This window comes from Anopheles ziemanni, chromosome 3, assembly GCF_943734765.1.
Source record: "Anopheles ziemanni chromosome 3, idAnoZiCoDA_A2_x.2, whole genome shotgun sequence".
NCBI classification, from domain to species: Eukaryota; Metazoa; Arthropoda; class Insecta; order Diptera; family Culicidae; genus Anopheles; species Anopheles ziemanni.
This window is the reverse complement of record NC_080706.1, coordinates 23025224-23052173: the sequence shown is the minus strand read 5'-3', so window position 1 is coordinate 23052173 and position 26950 is coordinate 23025224. Positions and strand designations below refer to the sequence as shown.

General features: G+C 46.0%; 5 protein-coding genes across 5 annotated transcripts in view; 1 reads left to right on the top strand and 4 right to left on the bottom strand.

The window, feature by feature from the left end:
- The window catches only part of LOC131284358 (unconventional myosin heavy chain 6), a 37919-nt gene extending 18151 nt beyond the window's left edge, over positions 1-19768 (bottom strand). Inside the window, exons 1-3 of the mRNA XM_058313212.1 lie at positions 19744-19768; positions 4557-4672; positions 1832-1894 (exon numbers count right to left, since the gene is read on the bottom strand). Of these exons, the coding sequence (XP_058169195.1) occupies positions 1832-1894; positions 4557-4672; positions 19744-19768 (204 nt within the window). The remainder of the gene's footprint in view (positions 1-1831; positions 1895-4556; positions 4673-19743) is intronic.
- LOC131286984 (NADH dehydrogenase [ubiquinone] 1 alpha subcomplex subunit 6) overlaps positions 1-26950 on the bottom strand; it is a 115593-nt gene that overhangs the window by 21620 nt on the left and 67023 nt on the right. The gene's annotated exons all lie outside the window — the stretch shown is intronic.
- LOC131286986 (cytochrome c oxidase subunit NDUFA4) lies at positions 21797-22815 on the bottom strand. The gene is made up of 3 exons (XM_058315997.1): positions 22675-22815; positions 22383-22529; positions 21797-22232 (listed from the first exon to the last, which is right to left on the bottom strand). Exons 1-3 carry the CDS (start codon positions 22714-22716, stop codon positions 22170-22172), a joined length of 252 nt encoding a protein of 83 aa, XP_058171980.1. The 5' UTR covers positions 22717-22815; the 3' UTR covers positions 21797-22169.
- LOC131284357 (NAD(P)H-hydrate epimerase) lies at positions 23635-24441 on the top strand. Its single transcript, XM_058313211.1, has 2 exons — positions 23635-23819; positions 23886-24441. Exons 1-2 carry the CDS (start codon positions 23680-23682, stop codon positions 24439-24441), a joined length of 696 nt encoding a protein of 231 aa, XP_058169194.1. The 5' UTR covers positions 23635-23679.
- On the bottom strand, positions 24557-26920 carry LOC131286978 (kinesin-like protein KIF17). The gene is made up of 3 exons (XM_058315989.1): positions 26849-26920; positions 26606-26755; positions 24557-26542 (listed from the first exon to the last, which is right to left on the bottom strand). The coding sequence occupies exons 1-3, from the start codon at positions 26918-26920 to the stop codon at positions 24557-24559; spliced, it is 2208 nt and encodes a 735-aa protein (XP_058171972.1).

Genomic DNA, 26950 nt, shown 5'->3' with positions numbered 1-26950 from the left:
AATGAATCTTTTGGCGAGATTCATTCATATGAATCTTTTACCTAAGATTCATTCAGATGGATTCATGAATCTTGGCGGATTCGAATATTCAAAGCTTAATGAATTTTTCGAAACCTTAATGAATCTTCATGAATCTTTCATGGTTCTGTCATGAATCTCCCCGATTCTGTCATAGGCGTGGACAATGAGACCAAAAAAAAAAAAAAAAGGTGGTCCCTCAACCGACTTTTGGTTGGTGACTTTACATCATTTGGTGTGTCTTTGGGATTCATGAATCTCGCGGCGAAAGATTCATGAATCCCTTATAAGGCAGAGATTCATTCAGATTCATGAATCTGAATCCGATTTACACAACTCTAGTCCAGAGCATTAATCGCGAGCGCTGCCATACGGACACCACAGCGGGTGCATTGGTTTTCCACCCTTGTGTTCTTTTTATAGGCTCTCCCGTGGATGAAGATCATAAAAGTGAACGATGAACTTAATTCACCGAAACCGCTCAAGTATCGCTCCGACACGGGAAGAGGTGTATTAAGAGATTATGTCACGTCTTTGAAGCCTCTTTTCGGTCCGCGGTGTTTGTGTTCGGCGTTCTTTTCGGCTGTTCTTTGTAGTTTTGCGAACCATTTTCATACGCAGTTCTGAAGGGAAATTCTTGTTTGTAAAGAAATTAAGTGGGAATGGGAAAATTTCGGGTAACAATATTTCTCCGGAAATTAAAATGTTCTGATCTTACGATAACGTGAACATGGTCTGTGGCCTTTCACGCTCTGTCATCGGCGAAAAATTCGGCAAATCATTCCCGCGAACAGAGAACACACATCCCACCGGTTGGCGATTGCAATTCGCCGTCCGTACGGGAAGTTTCCCCACGATCCCGAGGCCAGAGGTCAGTGTTGGAGCAGTTCAAAGACCTTTTAAGGGTGGCCAGCCAGTTCAGCATCGCATGGCCCAGTCCCGGTCGTTACGGGTGGACGCCGCCGTAACCGTCACCAAATCAGTCGGCAACGGTCGTAAAACAGTCTCCTCCGTCCGGTACCTTTGGGGGAGGGTTTTATGCGCCACCGGGCAACCGGGGCTGGCTGCTTTATGTGACTTCTCTAAATCCGTACTGCCGCCGTGTCTCGAGTGAAATGATGCTCTGGACGTCCGAAGCTAAGAAGCTGCGGCAGTGTCTCGTGTCTTCGCCACGCTCATAACAATCATCGTTTATGATCTTGATCGTTGCACTCGCGAGAAACGACCCCTCAAGGCGACCCCGTCGGCTACCCGACCGGGCACGCTGTATCCCGAGGGGCCAGTCCCTGTTTTCACGCCAGGCCCTAGCATATGGTGCGCCACGAGTTGCAGCATCCATTGGCCTCTGAACAGAGAAGAAAAGAAGGAGAAAGAAAAACACAAACACGACAGGAAATGTTGCATAATACAGAACAACACAAAACAGCCCACCGTCGAGTGCTTGGGAAATTCCGTGACCATCGCAGGCGCGTTCACGACGAGAGCCGACAGACTTCAGCTGACGAAAACCTCCCCCTCCCCCTCCCGAATCCATAGCTTCTTTCCTCCAGCTTCCCCTCCAGCTCTGGTTTCTCTTGAGAGATACAAATTTATTGCCACTGAAATATAAATCACTTTGCTTTAATGGTCCTCCATTTTCCCCACAAGAACCAACCGACCAACCCACTGGTCTTTTCCCCGCCGCCAATGTTGGCCCTTTTTCCATCGATCGCATTTTTCGCCTCCATCCGTATGTCGCAGAACCGATCGGGATCGCGCGGAACGAAGGAAGTGGAGACCACGGGTTTTAATCCTACCGATCGGTGGCACTTACCTGAGTGTAGCAGTCGATCTCTTTGTACGGGTTGACGGCGATCAGAATCGATCCGGTGTAGGTCTGTGTTGTGGTGTGGGAAAAATCTTCGGTTAAGGAAAAACTAAAGCCGTTCAACTATTTTGATCCGTCCCCGAAGGCGGGCTTCAAAGAAGTAACGAAATGAAAAGAAACAAAAAACTACGTAACGGAGAGAACCATTTGCCTGGTGTTGCTGCAAGTTTTCCCGCTGCTGCTGCTGTTGCTTCATTTGTTTGCGAGTGCGGCGGCGCGTCCCGAGGGGGAGGAAAATGCAATGTACCCGAAATCTGTTACCATGTTTGGTATGCTTGTTCGTGACAAGTCGAAAGAAAGAAAGAAACGATTCACGGGCCGCCAAGTAACGAAGCCGCTCTCCGAAGGCGATGGAATGCTATGCCGAAGGAAACTAATTTGTCACCGCGGCCAACAATGTGTCGCTGTCAAAGGGAGGAAAATAGATTGATACTGCTTTCCGATAATGGAGATAGCTCTTTTCTTTCGTTCGGTCCTTGGAATAAATTAAGTCGTGGCACGTGGGGAAGCAAACTCCTACCGAGATAAAAATACAAACCAAAGTGTTTTTTGGGCTTTAGAGGAAAAGTCAATGCGAACACTTGCGTGTAGCATGGGTTAAACAAAGGAAAATGGGGTCTAGAAGCTTAATAACCGTTTTTCTTTTAATTGAGCCAAACTAGACTCATGACACCACCATGAACAGATCGTAATCGAGATCGTTCGAGGTCGACTTTATCAGATCATTTGTAACTTTCCCATTTACATGATCAACGGACCGATCGAATTGTTGGTATACTACTTAAGATCGATTAACAATTCCCCTGGCCCGCACCAGCCCACGCCGCGTCCGAACCGGACAAAAACGGGATTTTAAAAGCGCGGAAAAATGCGGGCCATATCTCCACATTTGTCATGCAACCTCCCACCCACCGGCCGCAACCCGTTGAAAATTAAAAAAAAATGTCTGTGATATGTGGGACGTGCGTTGCATTGCCATCAACTTACTTGAACAGGGCAAAAGCCCGGAGCATAAACCATATTCCGGGCAGGGAATGGTTGTGTGGTCTTATGTTTTCGGGGGGTGTAAATTAGTGGCGCGTGGGCCACGGTCGATTTAAGTGGCGGGCGTTGGCGCTGCTTTATTGGACACATTAGCCGAGCCGGGTGGTAGGTGGGCGGCGCGGTGGGTTGGTTATTGTTTAGCGTGAGCCCCCAATTTTTGTGTTATCAACCGCGGCACACGTGTGTCCTCAAGGAACGGTGGTGGGTGTAAATGCGGGTGTTTTACGGTGCGAAGCAGTAAACCAACTGAAGAATTATCTCACGCTACTTTCGGGGAATGCATCCGATGAGTCACCGATGTTCACCGCTATAAAACGAAACTGCATCGGTTCGCCTTATCAGCGAATGCCGGGGCGAGATGATGCTGCGGAATTCCCCACAATGGCGGACCGCATCCAAGCCCGCTGCTAACGGTATCCAAGGTTTTGTCCCCCGGTGGCTCGATGTTGCCGGAACTTCATTTCCATTGGAGATTCAAAGAGGGAGAGAAAAAAGAAAACCCTGAACTATGCGAAGTCCGCTGAATCACGCAACACTCCGCGATGTGTGATTCATCGACGGAGGTCGTCGTGATGCCGGGATCACCGCAAGACGAAGGTGCACAATAAATATTGATTGAGCGGGAGCGGGGGTTTGCGCTTGAGCTTTGAGAGTGTTGATCTTGCCTATGATTATACTCGTGAGTTAACGATCGATGCAAGAGAGGCATGAATGAAACGATCTTCGGCGACTCAAAGTCCGGTGAGGCTCTAGAGAAAATTATACCGATTTCTGGGGAAAGCCATTCGTAAAATACAACCCTTAAGCCGGAGCAGTAAATTCTCGTACGATGACTCACCCGACCACAGCAGTTGCAGAATCTTTCCCTGCGACCGACGGGGTATCAAAAGGCAAACAAATGGAGGAGGAAAATTGAAATTGCTTCTCAAGGAATTTGATGGTCCAACGATGATGGGGGGGGGGAAAGAATAAAAATGGAAAGTAAATACATTCGCCCGCCTGGCCACTACACCGTAGAACTGCGGCAAGAACTACACATTGCGCCCAAAACCGGCGGCGGAGCGTTTTACACGCCACCGAAGATGGATATCATGTAACGAAAGAGGCAGGGGAACAACTTGACGGAAAACTAAACCGTGACCGACAACCGCAGCCAAAGATGCGTAAAATGTGTTTTATATTTATTACACCACGGTACAGACGTCCTCCACCTTCCACACGGAGAGTCCGCGCCGGCTCCCCGGGTATATCCGTGTGCCTTAGTCGAGCTCATCTCCTGAACTACGAACAGGGTAGTGTCTGTGAGTGTCCGACATTGCATTTCGGCTTCACTGGCTGGTACCGGCGAAGGGCTTTTTCGAACCGGAGAAGAATGTTGTGAGGAATTACTTCACCGCCTTTCGAAAGCACGCGGAACGAACGCGAGTGGCAACAGCGATCGCTCACAAGGCATCCGAGATCTTGCTCTCTGCCGGCAAAAGGTGATTCACAGAAGGACCCAGCAGCAGCGAAGCAGCAGTAATAGCAACACCATCTTGTTCTATCTAATCCAGATTAGGTGATATGATTGATGGCTGTAGAAGGTAGAATATTAGAGCCCAGAGTGTTGGATTTTGGAAAAGGATACGTAAATCTGGTCCCGCTCGTAGCGCACTTTCAGATTCCGGTTGATACCGTTCTCGTCGATATCCGATATGCAGGTCATATCGGGGACGCCCTTGTCCGGCGTGGAGCCGATGCGGCCTAAAACAAGAGAAGGAGAGAAAAAAGAAAATTAATAATCTGTAACTATGGATAATGTGGTAGTGAAACAAACACTTAGTTCTAAAGGTTTCTACGACCTAATACTGAGTTTCTTACAGTGATCTATCAGTTTATCTTGTTATTTATCATTTGTTCTCAAAATCTCATAGATCATTTGGGGGATTTTAATTTTAACAGGTTGCTCATGGCTTCAAACCATATGCTTTAAATAGTTCTATGTTCCTTAACCGACTCTAAGACAATACGATCGAAAGGTACTCCACACAACCTTTTCTCTCCTTAGAAACTAGTTGTTCCAGCATCCAACTGCAAAGTGCTAGACCTGAAACGCCAAAACATCGTGCCATCGACCCGTTTGTACCACACACAAGCAAAAGTTCCAGTCGTGCCGGGATTCATCTGCCGGGGATGCACATTTCGCAGATTCTTCTTTCTATTTTCCTTTGCTAGCTCCGATTCCCGGTTCTGTTACAGCACCGGTAGAGTCCAGCATTTGACGGCGTGCGGCAACCTCCGCCACACCAGAGTTCCCCACTCCCGGGGTGTCAGATGGGCCTTTTCTTAGTTTCCGCTGGCCGCTGCAGCAACAGCACGACGCCAAACCAGTTCGTCCGCATGCATGCCGGTCGCCTTTTTGCCATGTGCTCTTGTGTTTCTATTCTTGCCCGGCTCAGCCCCGCATAGGTGGTGTGCATCTCCGCCTTTGTGGGCATAGCACGCCCGGGGGGCATGTGGCACGCAATACCTAGAGTCCGGATTTTCATTCGCATTTGTACTGCGCTCTTCCGTTTCGTGCTCGTGATGTTCGCTAGGTAGGTATTTTTTTAAACATATTCTTCGTCTCTTTTTCCTTCTGTATAAATAGCATCATAAATAGCGGCGGCGGCGGCATCGGTTCCGAAACATGAATGGTGATGTGCAGGTTCGGTGGTTATGGTGTAGCTAAAACCCCGACGACGACGACGACGACTGCAGGCGGGATACGTTTGGATGCGCTCCGCAAGTCTGGACACGACTGGAGGAACAGCCGCTGTAGCCTAGAACCAGCGACAAGAGCGACGCCGGCGATACCGAATTCTACGAGCCCCGTGTGTGTTCCGTCCTCTGTTCAATCATCCAGGACGACAAAAGGCGAGTCTTTTCGCTGGGAAGCAAAACATTAACCAGCCAGAGTGCCACCAGACGGAAAGAGGAAGTATTTACACGAATGAGTTGAAACGAAAGGATGTGGCGAGCTGGCCGGGAGGAGGATTGCAAATGAAAACGAGCCGATGCCGCAAGCCACCTGTCGTCATCGTCGTCGTCTAGACTTGACAGATTGATTTTTGTTTTGTCATTTCGTTGTTCGGTGCAGCCGAAAGCGGACGCCGGATAGCATCCATAGCCTCCAGCGAGGACTATTAAAGTTAGAGCGAGGCCTAAGCCTTCCCGAGTTGACATAATCTTCCCCGGAGGCTTATTTTAGGCAAGATTGCTTTAAGATTTCTATTTGAAAAAAAAAAAACAACTTAACTCGGTTGTTACCCGATAACCTTCTTCTTCTGTTAGGAAGGACAATATCTTAGGAATTTCTTACGCCACCATGAGCTCCAAAAGCCGATAAGAAACCAAGCACGAAAACTAGTTCGCTCCGAAAACTAAAGGCACAACAGAATAAGGGTTACGAACCGTTCGATCATTAAATCACATTGTGTACCTCTCTATTTCAAAGCAATGGAGTGAACAAAGGACCTCATAACAACCTTTCGATACGCGCCTTTGGTCCCTTTTAAGGCAGCCGGGGACCTTTTTTTCATGACCCTCGTCGTGGTGTGCTGCTGTCGACGCAAGACAAGATAAAATTATCAGTAATTCTTTGTTTTGCCATGGCTCCGGCGGGGTAGTGGACCAAACGCCGTTGTGTTTGACCTCATTCCGCCACCGAAAACACCAACAGCTACACACGCACACGAGCCACACGCGCGAGATTTCGCGGCCACGGAGTGCGCGAGAACCGTGATTGCGTCGATTCCTTCCCATAGCAAACCCTTGGGGCCTGTGCCACCCGGCGTATGGCCTGATTTTTTTTGTGTGTGGACCACGTTTGTTTCGATTTCGTTTTGGTCCGGGGTTAGGTTTGGGACTTCAGAAAGAAATGGTATTGGCTCTTCGAGGGCATTGCCAAGCAGTTCTGTTAAGACATAGAGGTACTGAACTCGTGATCCCGTATCTTTAAAGACCGTTGATAAAAAATAAACCATGCGTCTGGTGGCGATTGACGGTTTCAAAAGAACAACGGTTCTGTGTTCCTCCACAGCCACACCAGCCTTCCTCGAACTTCGACTCAACTCAAGTCAAAATCGAAAGCATCATGATCGGGACAACGTCTCAGACCATTCGAAACCAAAGAGACTTGGTGAAGCCTGCTCCGTTCTCATTGCGGAGGGTAACAAGCCTCGTGGTGGCGGCGGCGGGGGAGTGTCTCGTACGTGAGCAGCCTTTTTAATTTGGCCACAAAAAGGGTTGGGCCTCTGGGCAGGGTGGGTCCGATCCTGATCCTGCGCAACCTTGATCTTGGCGGGCTGCGGACACGCGCATTCACTTTCAAGTAATCAATCCCTACACCCATCGATCAAGCGGATCAGAAGGTGTGCAGAACACCATGTCCCCCACCCGGCACTCCGAGCAGGGGCATACGACACACTTCGGATTCAATTTGGACGGCGTGCGATTGATTTAACGCAAGTTTTCGACAAGCCCTCCGCCGCCGGACGACGGTAGGAAACATTGTGTTACTTATTCGCGCCGGTGCTACCGCCGGGCACACGGGACGCATACATCACTTTTCAGTGCCCGATTGGTACATGGCACCATGACAGCCGTTTGGCGGCGCCGGGCGCGATCATGGTAAAGCTGAAGTCAGCGAAACACCCTGTCGACACCCTGAGGACCTGAGGATTGGAACCACCAAACCAAGCCTTCTTTAGACATCCAACCCCCTGAATATGGTGATTGCCGGTGTCCGACGACACCTTGACAGTGACGGCCAACCAAACCCTCTTTACTTTGTAGTATAACAGTAATTCATTTTGAGTTCTTACCCCATATTGATTCACCAAATCTAAAGTTGAAGGATTAAACCATTTTAGCGGTAGCAATAAACCCCCTGTTCTAAGTTTTTCACCTCGGGATGCCAGAGTTCGCCACAACTGGTCCGGCCCCGCACGAATGGACATTACTCCCAACGTTAGCTACTGACCCAATGCAATGGTGTCGCTGCAGCTGACGGCGCGTTGTCGTCTCCGTTGACTTCAATTGCAGCGTGGCCCTGCGCGTCGCATTACGGCGTGAATTACGGCAGGAATTAGATAACTAGGGGCGTAGCCGAACGCGCCGCCGGTAGCGGCCAGTCGGTCCCGGACCCGTCAATCACGTGTCCGTCAGGTCCGTGCAGGACAGTAATTTATTTCCAGGGTTTTCTCTGACCGTTCCAATTCTCGAGTCCCTTTTCGTACCCCCATTCGGTCGAGGGTCCGAAGTCACTCCAGCGTCGTGGTTGTAGTGTGTGTGTTACGGTTTTGACAATTAGATCGGTACTCAAAATCACAAACCTAAGTAAAACCCACCGTTTGACCATTGATCAGGTCAAATCTGGATCGCGACCGCCTTTGCGAGCGAAGAGATAAACATCATCGTCGTTTGGCGAACTGTCGTGAATTCCTCCGATCTCGATGGGAGGTCTCTTATGGCGTTGGAATTTTGGAACCACGTTTACCGCGGGACAGAGAATTCGATTGATCCTGCGACACTCCATGGATTGTTGCCGCCAGAATCCAGCTGTGAATGTCAACTGTTTCGGACTCCACGGTCTGATAGGAGCGATACGGCGCAGCACGGGCACATGGTTTTCAAGCTTGGGCAGAATTAATTGACCAGTAATCAGCATGTCCCGCTCCGTCGGCCCCTCCCGCCCCGTGGTATGCCCACAGCTTCGGTTGTGCGAGATTAGATTCAATTACGAGACATAAATTGATACAAACTGATCCATAAATAGTCACTGGCGGGTTTTGCGCCGACCGCCCGCTGTTCCGGCTGGCACAACAACACCGGGGCGACCGGCCGCGGTATCCAGGAGGCGGCGAAGGAAAAATCATAAACGAACCACCCACCACCCACCCACCGGCCGTGGAGCGTAAGGGAGGGCAAAAGGAAGGACGACTGTCGTCGGGGAGCGGAGAAAAATGACCTGATACGCGAAAGGTGACCGCCCTGGCGAAAGGTGCTGACATTTGGCATGCGAATGGCAGCACTATTTTTTTAGAAGCATAATTTAGAACGTAAAAATACGATCGACTCCAAGTCGAATGATATGGTGGTGTTCGGTCTAATGAACATTGGAGTACATTTAGGGACATGGACAACTTTCAGTTTTGAAAATTGGGAACAGACATGCTAGGGTGCCAGATTTAGTGCTTGCTACGTGAGCTACAGAACGATTTGTCGTACAAACAGACGTTTAAATGTTCAATCTCTATGTTCTCTGTGAACAAACAATTGAAATTTATTATTATTAAACTGCATTTAATATGACTTTTTCATCGCTAGTTTTGAAGCATCTAGCATTGGTTCAATGCAGGGCGTTCCAATTGAAGCATAAGAAAAAGTGTTCCGAGCACTTTCACTGCATGTAGTCACACCTCATCAATCAAAACCGAAAAACGATCCCCTCGTCCAACTCCCATTAACATTTTATCAGCGATCACATAGACCACCGCAAGCCCCCAGATTTACTAGACGCAACATAATCTTATCTATTTAACTGAGGAATCTGATCAAATTGTCCGCCTATCGTTTATGGTAGCGCTAATTATTACCTTGGCATATCTTTCAGTAAACGGCCAGTTAATCCAACCATAAAGTACTTATTCACCAATGGTCTGGGGCTTTGATACATTTCTCTCCCTATCTTACCTACACTTTTGCAAGCCTAATTTGCTGAAAGAGCAGCAAATGCGAGTAGAGTTTAAATGCATATCCATATGCAGCAACATATGAAGCGAAAATGTACATACAATGTAAGAGCCTCTAACTGGGAGGGGTACCAATTACAAGTAGATGTAAGTATAAAGACAAGCAAATGGATGGTTTTCATTAGCCAGCGATTAACATAGGAAATCTGTCCGCTTCGTCCGCATATCTTCGTAGTACAGGAGGAATAAATTAGATCGGTATCCGTGATCTGCTGGCTCTTGTAGTTGGGTACGGAAAACCGAACGGTTATAACCATCAATGATCAATCCATTACCGAATACCTTTTTTGTATAAATTTTTTGCGTCACGTAATGGGTAAGGGATTTGTTAAGTCCACCGAACGAAATGATGATATGGAGGTCTGCTTTTAAATCTAATGCATGCAACTGTCAAGATGGCGCCGACACGATTATGTCAAGAACTGCGGAAGCTTTGTCCGACATCGGCCGGAGCAACAGGTTTTATGGCGCGATGACAGCATACTGAACGGAACATAACAGACGACGATCAGCAAGGCCACAAGGCTAGCTATAATCACTTAACATCTTGATGAACCTGTTTGCCTTCGATGAGAGTATCCACGGTCTACCGGGGGGGAAATACATTTGCTGCGTGGTACTCAACATATTCATTACCCTTGGCTTAACAAACAAAACTTGCCGGTAGGTGAACCTCCCCTCTCTTCGTACCGTTTCTAACGACCGATAAGTTTCGACCGTGAACTTAATGCACAATCGAGCACAAGCCCAGAGGAGAAAGCGGCTGACTGCATTTGTTCACGGCTGGACCAACATCATATGCTGCTGTCTTCGAACGCAATCCATGCTGGATTGCAACACAATGTTATCCGCTTCCGGATTGATTGCTGTGAAGTGTGTCTGTGGTGGCAACCACTCCTCGAAACTGCGATGACTAAGAGGCGCCGGCCTGAGGCATGGACATGCAATGGTTCTACACGACAAGCCCATTCCTAGGTATCCTTTCACCGAACGCATTAATAAGTAACCGGGCGGACTCTTACTCCAATTGCTCTTTCGTCGTGTCAGCTCAGGACAGATTTCAAAACTCTCGTTAGAACCGTGGACATGGACATGTTTACCAATTGGGTTGCAGCTTTTGATTTATTCGAAAGGGAAACAAATGCTTGTCGGATAGAGATTTGCTGAAATTCCAGTTGAATTATGATCGCATGCATTGGAGAAAAGGTAAAAATGACCGATAGAACACATCCATACTCCTCAAGATGACTTCAAATTCCTTAGAGACATCATACGACGCATTGGAGTTTGATTCCTAATATTTGTAAATCTTTATTTGTTTGTAATCAGTCCTACGTCCAAAAACGTTGTTTATGCTTCTTGCGGGTTAGCGTTCAAAAACATGCTGCTGCCTTCGTGCTGCTTGTTGTCGTTTTCACTCGGCTAGTATTTCTGATATTTCAACCAAAATTTGGCCATACACAAAGAAAAACATACCAACGTCCATAGAATCAAGCGAACGTGTTAACCACATGGTGGCAGTTTCGAGTCTTAACAGCATAACCATATGTCGAACACAATCCAGAAAGACAAAGCAACGCCATGAGGAATCCTCTATAGCCTCTTGTCCAACTGAAGGAAAAAAATAAATAAATGCGCCTAGTGTACGGAAGTGGTCCGCGACAAATGGACTCCACTCCGGATCATTTTGGGAATGTTTTGTCACATATTCTTCATTACCACCAAACAGCCACAGTCTTGAAAATGGTCACTCGGGTTGTTTGCTGTGAGGAATTGAGCGGCCAGAGGCTCGGGCCATCCGTTCGTTGTGATATTTACGCAGCGTCACGATTTCGCGTTTGCGATGAGTCAGCGTCACCCTACTTTATGACACCTCGCCCCCAGCCGGTAGGACGGTATGTTTACTCCAGGTGAATCAGGTTTCGGTGGAATTTACGTAAGTGGATTTTATTCAAAGGTTCCCTACCTTTCCCGGGCACCGGAATGCTAGCGCATTGGGATTGACATTTTCCTGTATGAACATGTGGCAAAAACATTGAGGGGTAAAGCAAAAACACCTGCCAGTAAGCGATGGGTGGGTGGAGGGGCAAACCCAAACTCGAGAGGACAACAGAAACCGCGTGCCGAAACACGCAAATTAAGCTCCGGGTTGCGGAACCTTACGGTTTGGAAACGCTCTCAAGTAACCACATCAAGCAATGTAACCTTCGGCAAACATCCTCGACACAGATTTGTTCGTTAAATCCGGCTTGGGGTAGCTTCGGGGTAAGGGGGGGTGGTCGGAGAAAATAACGATGGCACTCGTTACCTCGATCGGGTACATCGGGCGCGGAATAATTTCAGCCGATGAGGCGATGAAATTTTTAAATTAAGTAATTTCTACATCACGCCGCATTCGGGGCTGCGCCTTTTCGTACATCTCTCTCCTTCTCTTTGCGCTACGCGTGTTAATTAACCAAAGCTTAAGTGAATTCGGTCGTGCATATTAGCCAAACAAAAAAAAACAAAACAAAAAGCTCCCCCCATATAGGTTTGCCTAAAATAGCCGAATCGTCGTGCTAATTGATATCAAAATATCTGTGCCTTCCGGGAGAAAACATGAGTTGGAAGTAATAGCGCTACGAAACAATAGTTAGACAATGTAGGCAGCGGTTGATATGATTAGGCGTTTGCAAGCGAAACCCCCTGCGCGGGAAGCATAGGGGGCGTGGAAAAGGTGTTGGAAGCGAGCTCTCATCGCTTAACGATGCGCCAGATGAAGCAAAATTATGTTAAACGGTTTATTAGGGCGGGAAAAAAGGCTGCTGCTGTTGAGGTATTCATTTGTCGATCTAAATAAATATCGAATTTTGACCTACCGCTGTGTGGAGCTCCATGATTACTTAAGGAAGATTTAATGGTTTAAGGGAGACAGTAAGGATATACGTATAAGAGGGAGAAGGAGAATAAACAGGAGATTTTGGTATTGTAAAACACCGAAAATTGAAATATTGCACAACATTGCGGTATTTTAATTTTCTTGGCATCACCAACATTCTTTCTATTTAGATCTGAGGTCGGCATACATTTTCTTAAAAGGGTCAGACGTTTAAAAGGAAACCGAAAGTGTGGGATGGATACCTTAAACGAAGATTTCAAACAAGTACCATATTGAATAGAGTATCAAATAGTAAAGTTACATAAAAAGTGACAATAGAAAAAATATTTGAAATTTTATCTTTAAACTTTTTTACACATTTTCAACACCTCGTCCAACAATTTAAATCTTCATTTTTGGGAAGAAAACAGACCTGACATCCTGGACAAAATATTGAGATGGGTTTTTGTATGAAGCACTAAAATTTTCGTACGAGCCGGGCTTTGCCGACCCCTGGTCTAGATGAAAGTCCACCAACTTACACGAGCCAGTAGCACTTTTAAACGATACAAACAGGATAAACGGAGAGTCGAGCTGGAAATAAAAAGTCAATCTGTCCACTCCGACACCCCGGCTGAAAATCGCGTGGACAAGTTCTTTGGTCCGCATGTTTTGCCACCGTGCAGGAGCCCAGCACCAACTCTGATCGGTGGCCCCGGTCTCGCCCGTGAACCAATTAGGGACAAATTTAAGCATACTTCATAAATCACTGTTAAGGCGGGAGAAGCCGTACCGGGCTGCGCCGCGACCAACCCCAGCCCTGGCCTGGGACAGACAAGCGTCAACTTCGATTCTCCAAACTCGGTCTATGATTTCCCAGCGAGAACGGGCAAACGAGCGGACGGTGAACGGTAGCGAGGGTGAAATTTGGACTGGACCCTACGGAAAGTAATTAAACACAACCCCACGGAACGGACCAGGTAGGTGGGTTCGCTGGGCACGAACCTCGCGCAGGACATGGGCTGGTTTTGTTGGAGTGTTCCCTTTGCATGGGCTCTCGATGCCGAAGAAACATTCAAATTCATGTGCTGATCAATCGAAAGCAGAAAGAGGGAGTGAAGAAAAATCGGTAGATTGGACACTGGCGGGTGGGGTTTGCCACACGCGGGGTTGTTGGTTGGAAAAAGAACCTCGAGAAATCTGACAATTTCTTATCTCCCAACACCCACAACCACACCCACTCCGAACGGGTGCCCCCGATCCTCCGGTGGTTTCCGTTCGGTCCACAACATTTCGAGTGCGCGCGAATTAGTTCGCCTGGCAGTGGCCAAAAAGGGGAAGGCGATCGTATGGAGGAGGTGCCGATTGACCAAGCAGGTTCCGGCTGTTTTTTTGTGTTGTATAACCAACCGTGTTGCTACTGCTGCCGGTGGACGGGACGGGGTAATTAAAGCTACGGTTTGTCGTTAAATCGTGTTTAACCGGCCTCCGGGTGAACGGGTAGGGGGGCACAACAGCATACGCCCAGGCCCACCGATCGGCTTGCGGAGCAAACCAACGGCAGAGCAAAGCAGGACTTCAATCAATGAGTCCAAGATTAAGATAGAGAAAAGAGCGCGTGGAAAAAATTGTAATATTTCAATTATTGGAGCCCATTAATGATAACGAGCGAAGCGTTGTAATTTATAGCTCTATCGAGCTGTAGGGCCTGCGTTTTTTTTTCATGTCGTTGGCACCTGAAACAGGTTCTAGCGTGGCGGATTACTGTCACTTCTTGAGTGAGTGGTTTCTATTGTTGTTTTGTGAGTGGCCGCCGAATGGGTTTCCGCGTAACCATATTTCGTGGCGTTTGAAACACAAGGGTAGGCAAATTTATGGCAACTTTAATGAGCCCTCAATAAAAACGGCCACCCGATCACGCGGGTTCCAAGTTCACCACGGCCAGTAATTGGTATGAGTTGAAGTCAATTTCCCAAGCGTCCAGATCGTTTCGATTTCTTTGAGGCGACAAACTTTGTCCACGCGTTGTGCAGATTCACATTATGATCACGACCCGCGATCCCGACCCGAACAGGCGTTGAAAGGCGTTCCCAGTGGGACAATTTACTCACGCCGCAGTTAGAGGAGGCATACATTGTGGCGAAGGAAAACGCTTAAAAATCGGCGACCGGCTGCCGCAATGCTCACGATGCAACATTGTAGCAGCTCCTGGTGCACTTGCAATGCGCCAGTCGGCCGTGGTAAGCATAAAAATGTACACTTATTGAGAACACACATACCATAATGGCGTACCAAGTGGTTCCCGACAGTGTCTGGTGGTTTGTTTTGCTCGGAACACCGAAAGTGGCAACAAGAGGCAAGAACCAAACTTAACATAACGAGGGAGGTGGGAGCTTTGGGGCGCTGTTATGTCCCATGGCGGAATGTTGTGCCATGTTAGGCATGGCGACCGAAGCCCAGAATCCACGGGAGTCCTGGCACTGTTGGCCACCACTGCGAGCACTTCCGAAGCTCGGCTTGGGCCGGTGTGTCTGGCACAGTTCACCTGTTCCCTCTGGCCGTTCTATAAATCACGCCGAACACAATTGTCGCTACCCCCCTTCCAAGGGGCCGCGGCCACTCACGTGTGGCCAACCAATCCGTGGATGTGATATAACTCCATAGCTTTAAACCGCTTGGCGTGACCACGCGAGCGCATACCGTACATGGGGTGGTCCTGCGCCAATAAAGGATACTTCGCCGATGACAAGATACAAACAAAGGCAGGAAGGAGGTGATATACGTTCGCCAATTAACTTCACGACTTGCCACAATAAGGTTCATATACATCTGTTGGAAGTTATTTTTATTGCTTTGCCAGCGGTTTTCCCTTGCCATAAGTCAGCGCTGGTAATAATCGTCAGAATAATGGCTCATTTCTTACAACAAGCGCATGCATGCTGCTTTCGTGCTACAGGCGCGATACACCCCGCGGGGGTCACAAGCCCCTTCAGGCGACCAGATAACCCTTCCCCTTAGGAGTGTCCTTGTTTACAGCCGTTGCCACCTATGTTCAGCTCTAACCCACCGATGATTGAAATAGCTCATCAACTGTTGTCTCTAAAGCAACTGGTATTGAAATAGCTCATTGACAGTTGCCTCTAACGCATCTCATTTTGTCTCTAACTCATCTAACTATGTCTCTAACGCGGGCAACCCACTCAAGCCGAAAAATAAGGAAAAACCAAAGTAATTGTGGTTATGATACATTGTAAGACTCCAAGAACAATAAACATTATTATTTTGGTATACTTCAAAGCTATTCTTATGTATTTTTGAACAATTTTGCGTTTAATTTTTATACGTGCCGGCATACGTATCAACTATGCATTGTGGTGTTCAACCCGGTGGCATAAACGCACTATCTTAACTGTCAAGTGACATACATTAATCCAAGCAAGTACGTTTATGCCGCCGAGTTGAACACCGCAATGCAGGCTTCTTAGTTGATACGTAAGCAGGCACGTATAAAAATTAAACGCAAAATTATTTAAAAATACATAAGAATAGCTTTAAAGTATACCAAAATAATAATGTTTATTGTTCTTGGAGTCTTACAATGTATCATAACCACAATTACTTTGGTTTTTCCTTATTTTTATCCTTGCCTGCGTTAGAGGCATAGTCAGATGAGTTAGAGACAAAATGAGATGCGTTAGATACAACTGTCAATGAGCTATTTCAATACCAGTTGCTTTAGAGACAACAGTTGATGAGCTATTTCAAAATAACGTGTGTTAGAGACAAAATCACCCGCTTTCGAGGCAAAGTTGGCTGGCAACGGCTGTATTGATTTCGCAGTACAAATAAGTTCAAAGCGACCATCGTTTCATTCATTGGAGGATCGTCGATGGTACTGCTCTTATCGCTGAACAACATTGCGGTAGGATTCCGGGTATATGTTGCTATTCATCCACGGAAGACCGGGTCATCGACAGCAGAATGTCTATCAAATTTCCTCATTGATAACAGCTCAATGGGGATATGGATTAAGAAAAGATTATGAAGACAAAAGGCACCGAATGGGGCGCCAATTAATCGCCAATAATTGAAATGCTCAATATGTATTCAAAATTACTTTCGAAGAAATGCTGCGATGGTGGATATGCCAGAAAGAAAATTCCTGTGAACCAATTGTAATTTATTTTTGGAAAATTATAACAAATGAAAAATCGAAAAGTATCATGTATCCATTATGAAAATGTTTGGTTTCTGTAAATCCTATCTAGCCTGACACAAACGTTATGAGTTTACTAACACCAGATAAATTTAATTTTTATTTATTTTTCGTCCTTCGGGGTGTCAACAGCCCTACCACTACATGGTGGTAAGTGAATTCCGCCAGCACATACACTCGGCCACACGCATGCATTTTGACATTAGACAAGCATGCACGCATGCACCATTTTATGCGCCGAATGAGAACATGGAATTCCATATGGCGACCGACCGTCTATAGAATTTGATGTTCTCTTCTTTAGTCACAATTGACAAAATTCTCTCCTGCTCCAAACTCGATAAGGACACATGGTTTTTATTATTATTCATACAGTGCAGTACGATAAATCAATGTATCCTTTATGATCTACCCAATCGTACACTGGTTTACATTTTGAAATCCTTCTACCGAGCCCGATTTTCTATAATCCAAAACCCGCCAATTCATCACGAATGTCGCTCGTTCCAATAACCGAGGATAATGCAGGTCGAAACGTGAGCCGAACAAAAGGGACGAAGGATGGGCACGCTTTTAATCTCCCTTCGATGGAGAAAAGGACGATTGTTTACAGTCTGTCTGATGGTTCAAAGAATAAAAACAGGATAATGAAGCAAAGCAAAAAAGTGGAGGACGAGATGCATCATTTTGGTTTTGGGAACTCCCAGCTCACACCAAAGCTGTTGGTGTAGGTGTATGGCCCATGCCAAAGATGCTCCGACCGATCGTTTATTTGTGTTCTTTGCTTCTTTCACTACCTTCTGCTTGGTGCTGGCTTTCGGTTTGACAGCTGCACCGAAATCCTAGCGCCCCCGGAGCAAACGCAGGACCTCCTCTCTCGCGTGCGTGCGCACGTGCGTCCGTTTTTCTCGTGCTCTACGCACGTGCTTCTTTCCCTTGTGCTTGTCGGTGTTGTTGTGTGGAACGCAGTGAGCCCACATAGGGCTTGCCCGTACACCCTGGAGCCTCGGACGGTGGCGCGTGTGTTGGTGAGGTGTACTGTTGGAGGACTTTTCATTCGCTGCGCGGAAAAACCAGCTGCTTTTCCCACACTGCAACAGACATGAACCGTGTTGGAAGTTCTGATGGTTGTTTACCCGTTGCCTTGCGGGCCAAAGAAAGCGCAGCAATTCTTCGGTCGAACCGATCCGACTTCACACGTTGCATCTCGTTGCACTTGCGAATTGAATTTATTGCTTCCGGCTGCGAGGTTTGTTTGTACAAGCCGTTCTCTCGGAGAATGTCTGCTCCGTGCAGTTGAGTGTTGAAAATTGCTGATTCCTGTACGCTTTCGTAAGCCGTCGATGAAAATCAACTGTCCGCACAGCCACGAAGGCAACGAGATGGAAGAGCTTCAATGTTTTAAGAACGTAATGGTTTGAGAGGGTCAAATCATGCATATTTTACAGACCACCATGCTCAGAGGCCCTGGACACCACAGAGCTTCTGCTATACTTGTTGTCTTTTTTGCCCTTCCCTTCCCGGCTGACCCCACATGACTGATGGAAAGTAAAAAAAAGGAAATACTAATAAACAATTTCTGAGGGTATCCGCCAACGTTTCCTTTTCTTTTTTTTGCGTACGACCTACAGTCTTTTTAGGCCTTGGGAAAGGGGGGTGTTTAATTCCATATTTAATGCATTTACGAACACGAAACCTTATTCCATAGGGGTCAAACCAAAGCTTGGTAATAACAAATTTTACGTTATGTTTGCAATATTTTCTGAGAAATTTTAATAAACGATCAGATTCTTAACCACTTTCTACACGACTCTCGGATCCGAAAAAAAATGCAAAATCAAAACATTGTGCCATAAACCATGAATGAAACATTATTTGGACTTGTTTATGGAGCACTTAAATTGAAACAACGTAACCGACTCGAATAACACAGCCAGCATTTAGTCATCATTTTTAGCATGTCTTGAACTGATAATGAAAGTCTTTGACGCGCCAGAACGGAAACATATTATCGTAGGAAGCGTGAAATCATTCACCAAAACGAAAAATGGTATGATGATGGTACGTCGCTGAATTTATTATTCGACATGACTTTCTTGTTTTTTCCAAAATGATCAACTATTGCAAAGAACGATTTTGTTTTGGCACGTTCGATAACTTTCCTCTCTAGGTCCATTCTCGAGTTATAGGCCAATGGCTGCATATATAAGACGCTTCTTGTTTTTTCGTTGTTCCACCACAATGCTCCCCAAACGCAACTTTCAACGAAGCCAACAGACTCACCACCAACAGGATCCTGGCCCGATACAAGGTCAACTTATCAAATCGCGATGATGATACGCACGGTTTCGGTCGAAAGCACCTCAGAACGGATGTCTAACAAACCGGAACCGTTCAGGCTGTGGGTTTTTTTCTTGCTTAATCCGCTTTTTGCCAATGTTTTAGGCGCGTTAAAAAAACGATCCCAAAACCACAGGCCCCATTGGGTTGGACAGTGCCAAAGTGGAAGGACCAAACGGACGCTGGGGGGGCCTGGAAAAAGGCGACCACGTGAGCTTACGCCCGTTGAAAGGTGCGAGAAAAGCAAAGGACAGCAAATGGGCGTTTGCCGATTCGCGTGGTAAGGACCGGAAACGGGGTTCCCAGCCACGGGTGAAGAGCGGGATGATATTGACGAAGCCTTCAACGAGGTGTGTATGTGTACCACACGGGACGTCCTGCGATGGGTGTGTATTTTTATTTGACTTTACCTGTCTCTGCTCCACTTTTTATTGCCAAGTGGCGGGGCGTAAGTTTTGTTTTCGAGTTTGCCATAAAATGAAAATGAAAAAAAAAATGTTTCGGTTGCCGATACCATCGCATAGAACGACCCCCGCCAGATTGGCCGTTTGATAAAGATTGCACATTAATTAAATTAAAAGAGCAGCCCGAGAAGATGCGCCAAGTCAAACGTAGCAGAAAAACATACCTTCGAGAAACACTGGCACGGCCATATTTGGTTATTTGCTGGAGTCTTGTTGTTTTGGGGGATGAAAATACCGCTCGTCCCCGGACACTATGGCTGAATAATTTCTTTCTCCCCTTGCTGGGTGCTTTCCGTAGTTGTTGGGGTGAAAAGTGTTGCTGCTTTCGTCCTCGAACGATGGCAATCAGCACACCATCGAAGGCAGCGGTACGGTAGTATCCTCTCGCGGCGTAAAGCTGTGGTGGTTTATTTTCCACTGGTGTTTTGCTCCTCGGCTACTAGATGTCTGGCGATCCTAGCAGCAATCACACAACACTGCAGCCCCGTCGTGCGCATAAGGACATGGTTACGCACACAGCAGCAGAGTATCGCTACACAGCAGCACACAAACACATTTCGTGGCACCCTTCGCCATTGGCAACGACGACGAGGACGACGACGCCCTGCGCTTTTCGCTGGAAAATTGGTAACTAACGATGAAATTCAGTCACCCCACGGGCTTCACGTGCCATTTTATCGTGCCTCGTTTCAAACACCACAAAAACAACCACAATTTATTTATGTCACCAAATGGAATCACTAGGATTGCTTGATTTTATAGGAAAAGAATTTTGGAAAAACGGCACTATGGATCTTTTTTCACACTATTTTTTTGCATTCACACCCGCGAGGAAAATTATCCTTTTTTAGGCAAAACACATGAAAGAAGAAAAAAAACACTGGTTAGAACCACTTCACTATCCTTGTTCACACACCCTCAACCTTGTGTCGTTAACCGAAGCAACCTTGTCTTGTTTTCTGCTGAAAAGGCGTGTTTTCTTCGATTTCGTTATCAACAGACAAACTTCCTGCCGCTTGTTCCTTCCGTTGGATAATTTACGTCATCGCACAGTACCCGTTCGTTTGCTGGGGATTTCCCGGGCCATCGCAACTTCTTCACCGTACAGAAAATACCCAAAACTAAAATCGCACGGTAGACAACGTGACGAGTGCGGCAGAATGTCACCGTTGTCTTTTGCACAGGTCCGGTTTTGTTCTGCTTTTCGTTTGTTTGTATTACTTGTTTCTGGGGATTTTCTGACACTGGTCTGCTCCAGCTCCTTGAACTGTTGTTTTTTTTCGTTTCCTTAAAATCGTTTATTTTTCTATCCTTAGTATACAATGGCTTACCAGCTGCTACCCCAAGGTGGAAGAAGGGAATGAAAGCAAAAAAACAACAATCTTCCGCGAGTGTGCACACAAAAGCACGTCCGAAGCGATCGACTGACAACGAGAAACTGTCGTCGGAAATGCGTTGAAAAGGAATTGAACATACTGGAACCGTTGGTACAACCTTTTCATTCTGAAAGAAGTGACCGATAGCCGTTTAAAACGTACACATTGAAACACTGTTCCATGGAACCACGTTTTGTACGTAAACTTACCAATCCACTTGCAAAACTGGACCAACCGGTTAGGCTGTATACCAACACATTCGCAAATTTGAACCGGGTTTTTCGGTAGTAACCGGTCCGATCGGTAATTGAAGGTCATCGGTTGTGGAGGTACACTTCGTGGAATATTAATATGTGCTGCAAGGATGCAATTGTACATTTCAATTTATTTTGCATAATTCATTTAATTGAGAACTAAACAATCCACCAATACCGGTTCCCACCTAGAACTCAAAATATGTTTCGGTTTGTCGTAGTCTCATTAAGCAATTGATACTTTAAATGGTGAACCCAAGAAATCGTTTACCAACAACTTTTTTGGCTTATAAAAGAGCCAGTAGTGGGACTATGTCGAACATATATCTGATATGGGACAAAATGTATCCTGTCCAGGAGATGTACCTCGACAACACCCGGAGTACAATTCATGTCGGCGAGGTGGGTGAAACCATGACGACCAAAGGAAAAATAATCGCACAAATTTGCCTTTTGAATCGTATTGTTTTATTGTGTGACGCATGGACATTTCTGATGAAGCACAATAATTCTGTTACTTAAATTTGAGTGATTCGAATTTAAATTAATGTGAGCGATTGAAGAAATGGTAATGTGTATAGTATACGAAATAATTTAAAACCCCCTTAGTTTCCACAACGTCCGTACTGTTATTGTTGAAACAGCTGATTTTATTTTGTCGCTTAGGTTGTTCCGGTTACCATTTAGATCATATTTACAAATAAGAACTTGTAATGCCAACCAAACTAGAATAAGCACCTATGTCCTTTTTGCAGGTTTAATCCAGTTGAAAAGCCTTTTATCGGTTGGGAGCTCAATTTTTCGAATGAATATGGTTTTGAACCTTTTAGCGGCTGCTCATGTGACAAGTTTGGACTACAGAGGGGAATCGTCGTGGCCAAGATGTTGTTACTAAGGATCGATGTTAAACGTCCCCATTCTAGCCGGCGGCTTCTAGAGCTTGTAATGCTGTTGTTTAATTTACTCGCTGTACTTCGGGGCCGGGCTTTGGATGTTGGAATAGTCCCTGACCGGGGAGTAGAACTGAAATGAGAATGCGAACAACGATTTGTTTACCACCGTTCTCGAATATCTGACTATTTATAAGTGGCCATTCTGACAAATATAGCAACGAACAGAAAGCCTGCGTCATTGTTTTAGAATGGTTCACTTTATATAACACGCCAAAATCACCTTATGCTGCTTGTTCCTGAACTCCTCCCACGGCTCCGGGTTGGACTTGCGGTTCCAGGTAACTTCGGGGCTACGGAGGGCAAGACGCAGGGTGTAGAATACGGCTCCTGCCGAGCCCAGCGCGATACACACGTACAGCGGGATCAGCTATTTCATGATATCAGGAAAAACAAACGGATTTAAATGCGATTAAATGTACTTTTCACGGACAGTTTTACTTAACAACACTGTGACGTAACCACACTTGAGAAGTACAGCAGGATTTTCTGCACAATGCGCATTCAATACATACCGCCGGGTTTTTCTTAATGCTCGCCATAGTCAAGCCCTGCATTTTGATGCGGTTTTGTAGTTCTGTTGCTTCTCAAAAAGTAAGTTTACGCGAGAAAGACTCTTTCTTCACCGAAACCACACAATTGTGTGAATGAATCTTTTCGTTCGATAGCTGAAGGCGGAGGAAGATGGCGTTTTGACACCAAGTGTCAAACTATGATTTCAGGGTTGTACTGGGATTAATGTTAGCAGTGCCAATTTAGTTTAGAAAATAAAATTGTTGCTTTATTTAAAATTTAAAGATTTTTCTTGATAATACCATTCTGCAAATAGCGTAGCACACGCCTCTTCTTTCATTTCTACAGGGGCATGCACTTATCAGAGCAGATTAGCGAAAATATTCGCACGATAGATAACGGTAACTGACCTAGGAAAAGCTAGATTGCAAATCGATTCATTTGGCTGATATTTTGCAAGTGGGGTTGTCTGATATCGCAATCCTCTTTTTTGCACAATGAGCTGATATGATAAAAACGAAATGTACATTTAGCTATAGCTAGTGAACCCATAATGTCACCCTTTTCCGAAGGTAATGTGCTAAGAAACTTATTAAATTGAAAGAGAAAAAAACCCTAGAATCCATTACATTCAAAGTTATTGTGGCTCGTTAACAAATACCCAAATGCACAAATGTAATACAAACTGAAGTATATTTTGAAGCATATTTTAATCCATCAGCACAACGGTTAATTTCATTGTTAATTTTCTGCATCTTTTATTGCTGTATTTTTCTATTCTTGATTCCATTGCTTACTCAGCTAGCGCATGGGTAAATGTCAGAACGATGTTTTGTAAACATTGCACCGGTATGTTTGGACTTTGTGCAAACAAGTGGATTTCGGGACCAAAAATAGTAAGTTTTCACGTTAATTTCCGCAAGTTTATGAACTAAATTTGCGTTGAAATTGGACAGTATTCTCTTTGCAGTCGAAGGTTCAGTTCAAATTTTGTGAAGTTCATCAACATGAAGTATCTTAATCAACAAGAAGCGATCAGTGTTGACGAAGAACTGTTCAACGATTACAAGTTCAGTGTTGATCAGTTGATGGAGCTGGCGGGTTTGAGCTGTGCACATGCCATTGCCGATGCCTACAGTTCCACAAGGTAAAAAATACGTGTCAAGTTTGCGAGTGAAATGTGTTGCTCAAATTAATACATAACTTTCCACAGCCTGAAATCAAACAAAGTACTAATTTGCTGCGGCCCGGGCAACAATGGTGGCGATGGATTAGTTGCAGCTAGACATCTTGCACTGATGCGGTATGAGCCCTACGTTTACTATCCAAAAAGGACGGAAAAGGAGTTATTTAAAAATCTCCAGCATCAGGCTGAGTCAATGGGCATCACCGTTTCTTCCAACTGCCCGGATGCAGCTTGGGTGGAGAATGAGTTCGGTCTGATTGTGGATGCGCTGTTTGGCTTTAGCTTCCAACCACCAGTCCGTGAATCTTTCGTGCCCATAATGGCAGTTTTGCAAAAGTCTGGCCTTCCCATCGTTAGTATCGATATACCGAGCGGATGGCACGTGGAACAGGGACCTCTATCGGACAGCGACATTAGGCCTGCATGTCTTATATCCTTGACCGCCCCAAAATTGTGTGCCAAACATTTGGCTAATGCGAAACATTACCTAGGAGGACGTTTCGTCCCAAAGCGATTGGAAGAAAAATATGCCATGGACTTACCTAGCTACAAAGGATGTGATCTTTTTGTAAAGCTTGACTAAATATCATTTACATGGAATTTATGAAATAGAACAGATTGAAGGATAACTCTTTATTTCAAAATAAATATTATATAACATTCATTAAAATCGGTGAAGCCATTAAACAATATCAATATCATTTTTGCAAAGATCGCCAACCACTTTTGTAAACTAGCTCGGCGGCCCGTCTGGGTCTGAAGTAGCTCATTGCAACGTCCTCAATTTTCGGAAAGGGATTACAGTTAGTGCTTTTATTAAGAAACTCTTTGCGCTGGTTGTCTTCCGGTCCGGTGGATTTGTTATCGCGCTGAAAATCCGGTAATTTGGCTAGTATCATCGTTGAACTACGCTCCAGCCGACCCGGTGCAGTTAAGGACGATTGACTCTCTCGACCGGATAGTTTGTCCGGCGATGCCGTTTCGGGGGGTGGTGTATCGGCCGGAGGTAGACGCAACCTCAGAAGCGTATCGTCCGGCAACCGCCACTTGCGCAGATCCTCGCTCCATTCGGATTCCTTTTCCAGGCATTCTAGATTCCAGTAGCGCCCATCTTTCCGCAACACAGGCATTGCCTTTTGAAACACACTTTCGTAGAAGAGGATTTTCTTTTCCAACAGTCTTATGGTGGCAAGATAATCATCACGCTCGCGTTGAAATTCGCCCTGAATGTCCGATACTTCCTGGTCGAGAAACTTGGTGCGCCTACGCAGGGTCCGTATCTGATCGTAGCGTGTCTTTAACTCCTGCTGAATGTCAGTGTAGTGTCCTTGCAGCAAATCTCTGTCTTCAGTCTGCTCGATCCTACTGATTGCCTGAGCGAGCGCATTGATCCGCTTCTCGGACGCTAGTTTATTGCGGTATCGTTTTTCTTTTAGTTGAATATCATTTGCTCGTTCTCCTCCGATCAGAGCATCTTTGATCTGTTTGATGCGATCGTAAATTTCCTTCCTATCTCGACTAGGCAACCCTACCGTTGGTTCTCGATTGTTTTCGACTAATTTCCGTGAGGCAAGGTGTTGCATTTGCTGTTCGTAAAAGGTTTTAATTTTTTCTATATCCTTTACCAGCTCCTGTTTTGCGATTTTCTGTTGCTCATACTCTCTCCTTAGGTGCATAACTTCTTGATCGTATTGTGTTTTCAAAGCCTGCTTTTCCACGTCGAAGCCTATCTCGGCATATCCGTTTTCGACGATAGGTTGACTTCCGCCCTTTAAAAGTTCTTTCAGACGTATAATTTCTTGCTGATATTCCCGCAGCATCGTGTCCTTAGGGTCTTCGTTCACCCGCGGCTTATTGGCAATGTTTTTCGCACGACTTGCGTACCGCAAGGTGGACAGTGTTTCGTCGTAATTGTAGTTAGCCGGCGATATGCACGCAATCATCAGTGTTTTGGTGTTACCCCCGAGTGAATCCTGTAGAAGTCGGGTCAGTTTGGAGTCCCGGTACGGTATGTGTTTCGTTTTTCCATCCACTAGGGCAGATATCACATTTCCCAGTGCGGACAAGGAGAGGTTAATTTTCGTAGCTTCCTTTAACCTGTCACCGGTCGCTCCAGTTTTACTCTGCCGCTCTGAACCGGCCAAATCGACTAGATTCAATTTGCCACGCTTAATAGCCGCCCCATCACCGGTCACACTGGTAGACATCTGCTCCAAGCTTATGGTGAAGATCGAGTGTGATCGTGAGCTTTCGATGTTCATAAGCGTGGCCCCCACCATGCGGTTCTTTGCGCCCTGCTCCAGAAGTTCTATACATTCCTTCATCCCGTGAACGGCGTGGAGGGACAGGTTTTGCACAGTCACCCCTTCACCGGGCACTTCTTTGATTTGGAGGCTCGATGATGTTGCTCCCGTGCCGGTTGGTGTTTGCGCCGGTTGCAGAAGATCCCGAATGGTTTCGTTGTAGATTTCCAGGTAACTTACCAGCACCAGGTAGCGGACCTCGCTGGCCAGCGATATCGCGTCGAAGATGTGCTCAAACGAGCGAGGTATGATGCCGATATTGTTGGCGTTGTTTGGATCGGCAGCGGACATATTGTACGTGGTGCCTTGCATCGTATGTGATTTTCCGCAGCCGGTTTGTCCATACGCAAAAATGGTCGCATTGTAGCCTTCAAGAACGCTCTGGAATTTACAAAATGTTTTGTGCATAAGACTTGCTTTAGAAAGCCATGGCCATCAGCTCACCTCAACCAACGAATAGCAGATATCGCTGTAAATGTTTTCCGTTGTCGCTGCGTACCCGTAAGCATTATCGAACAGAAACGATTTCTGTGGCGCACTCGAATCGTTCGGATTGTCCAAACTCACTAGTGAGTTGTCGATTTGTATCACACTCTAAGGAGAAGACATAAAATAACAAAAAAAGGATGATAAATCAAAACACTATGACAAATATTGATATCTTCACAGGCACTTCACAGCTGGTACCTTGCAATTTGATTGTTGTTCCCTTTTGTTCATCGGTCGGCACCGGACCACAACTTTAACGTTTTCAGCCATCGTTACACGTCGAATGATACGGTGGTCGTA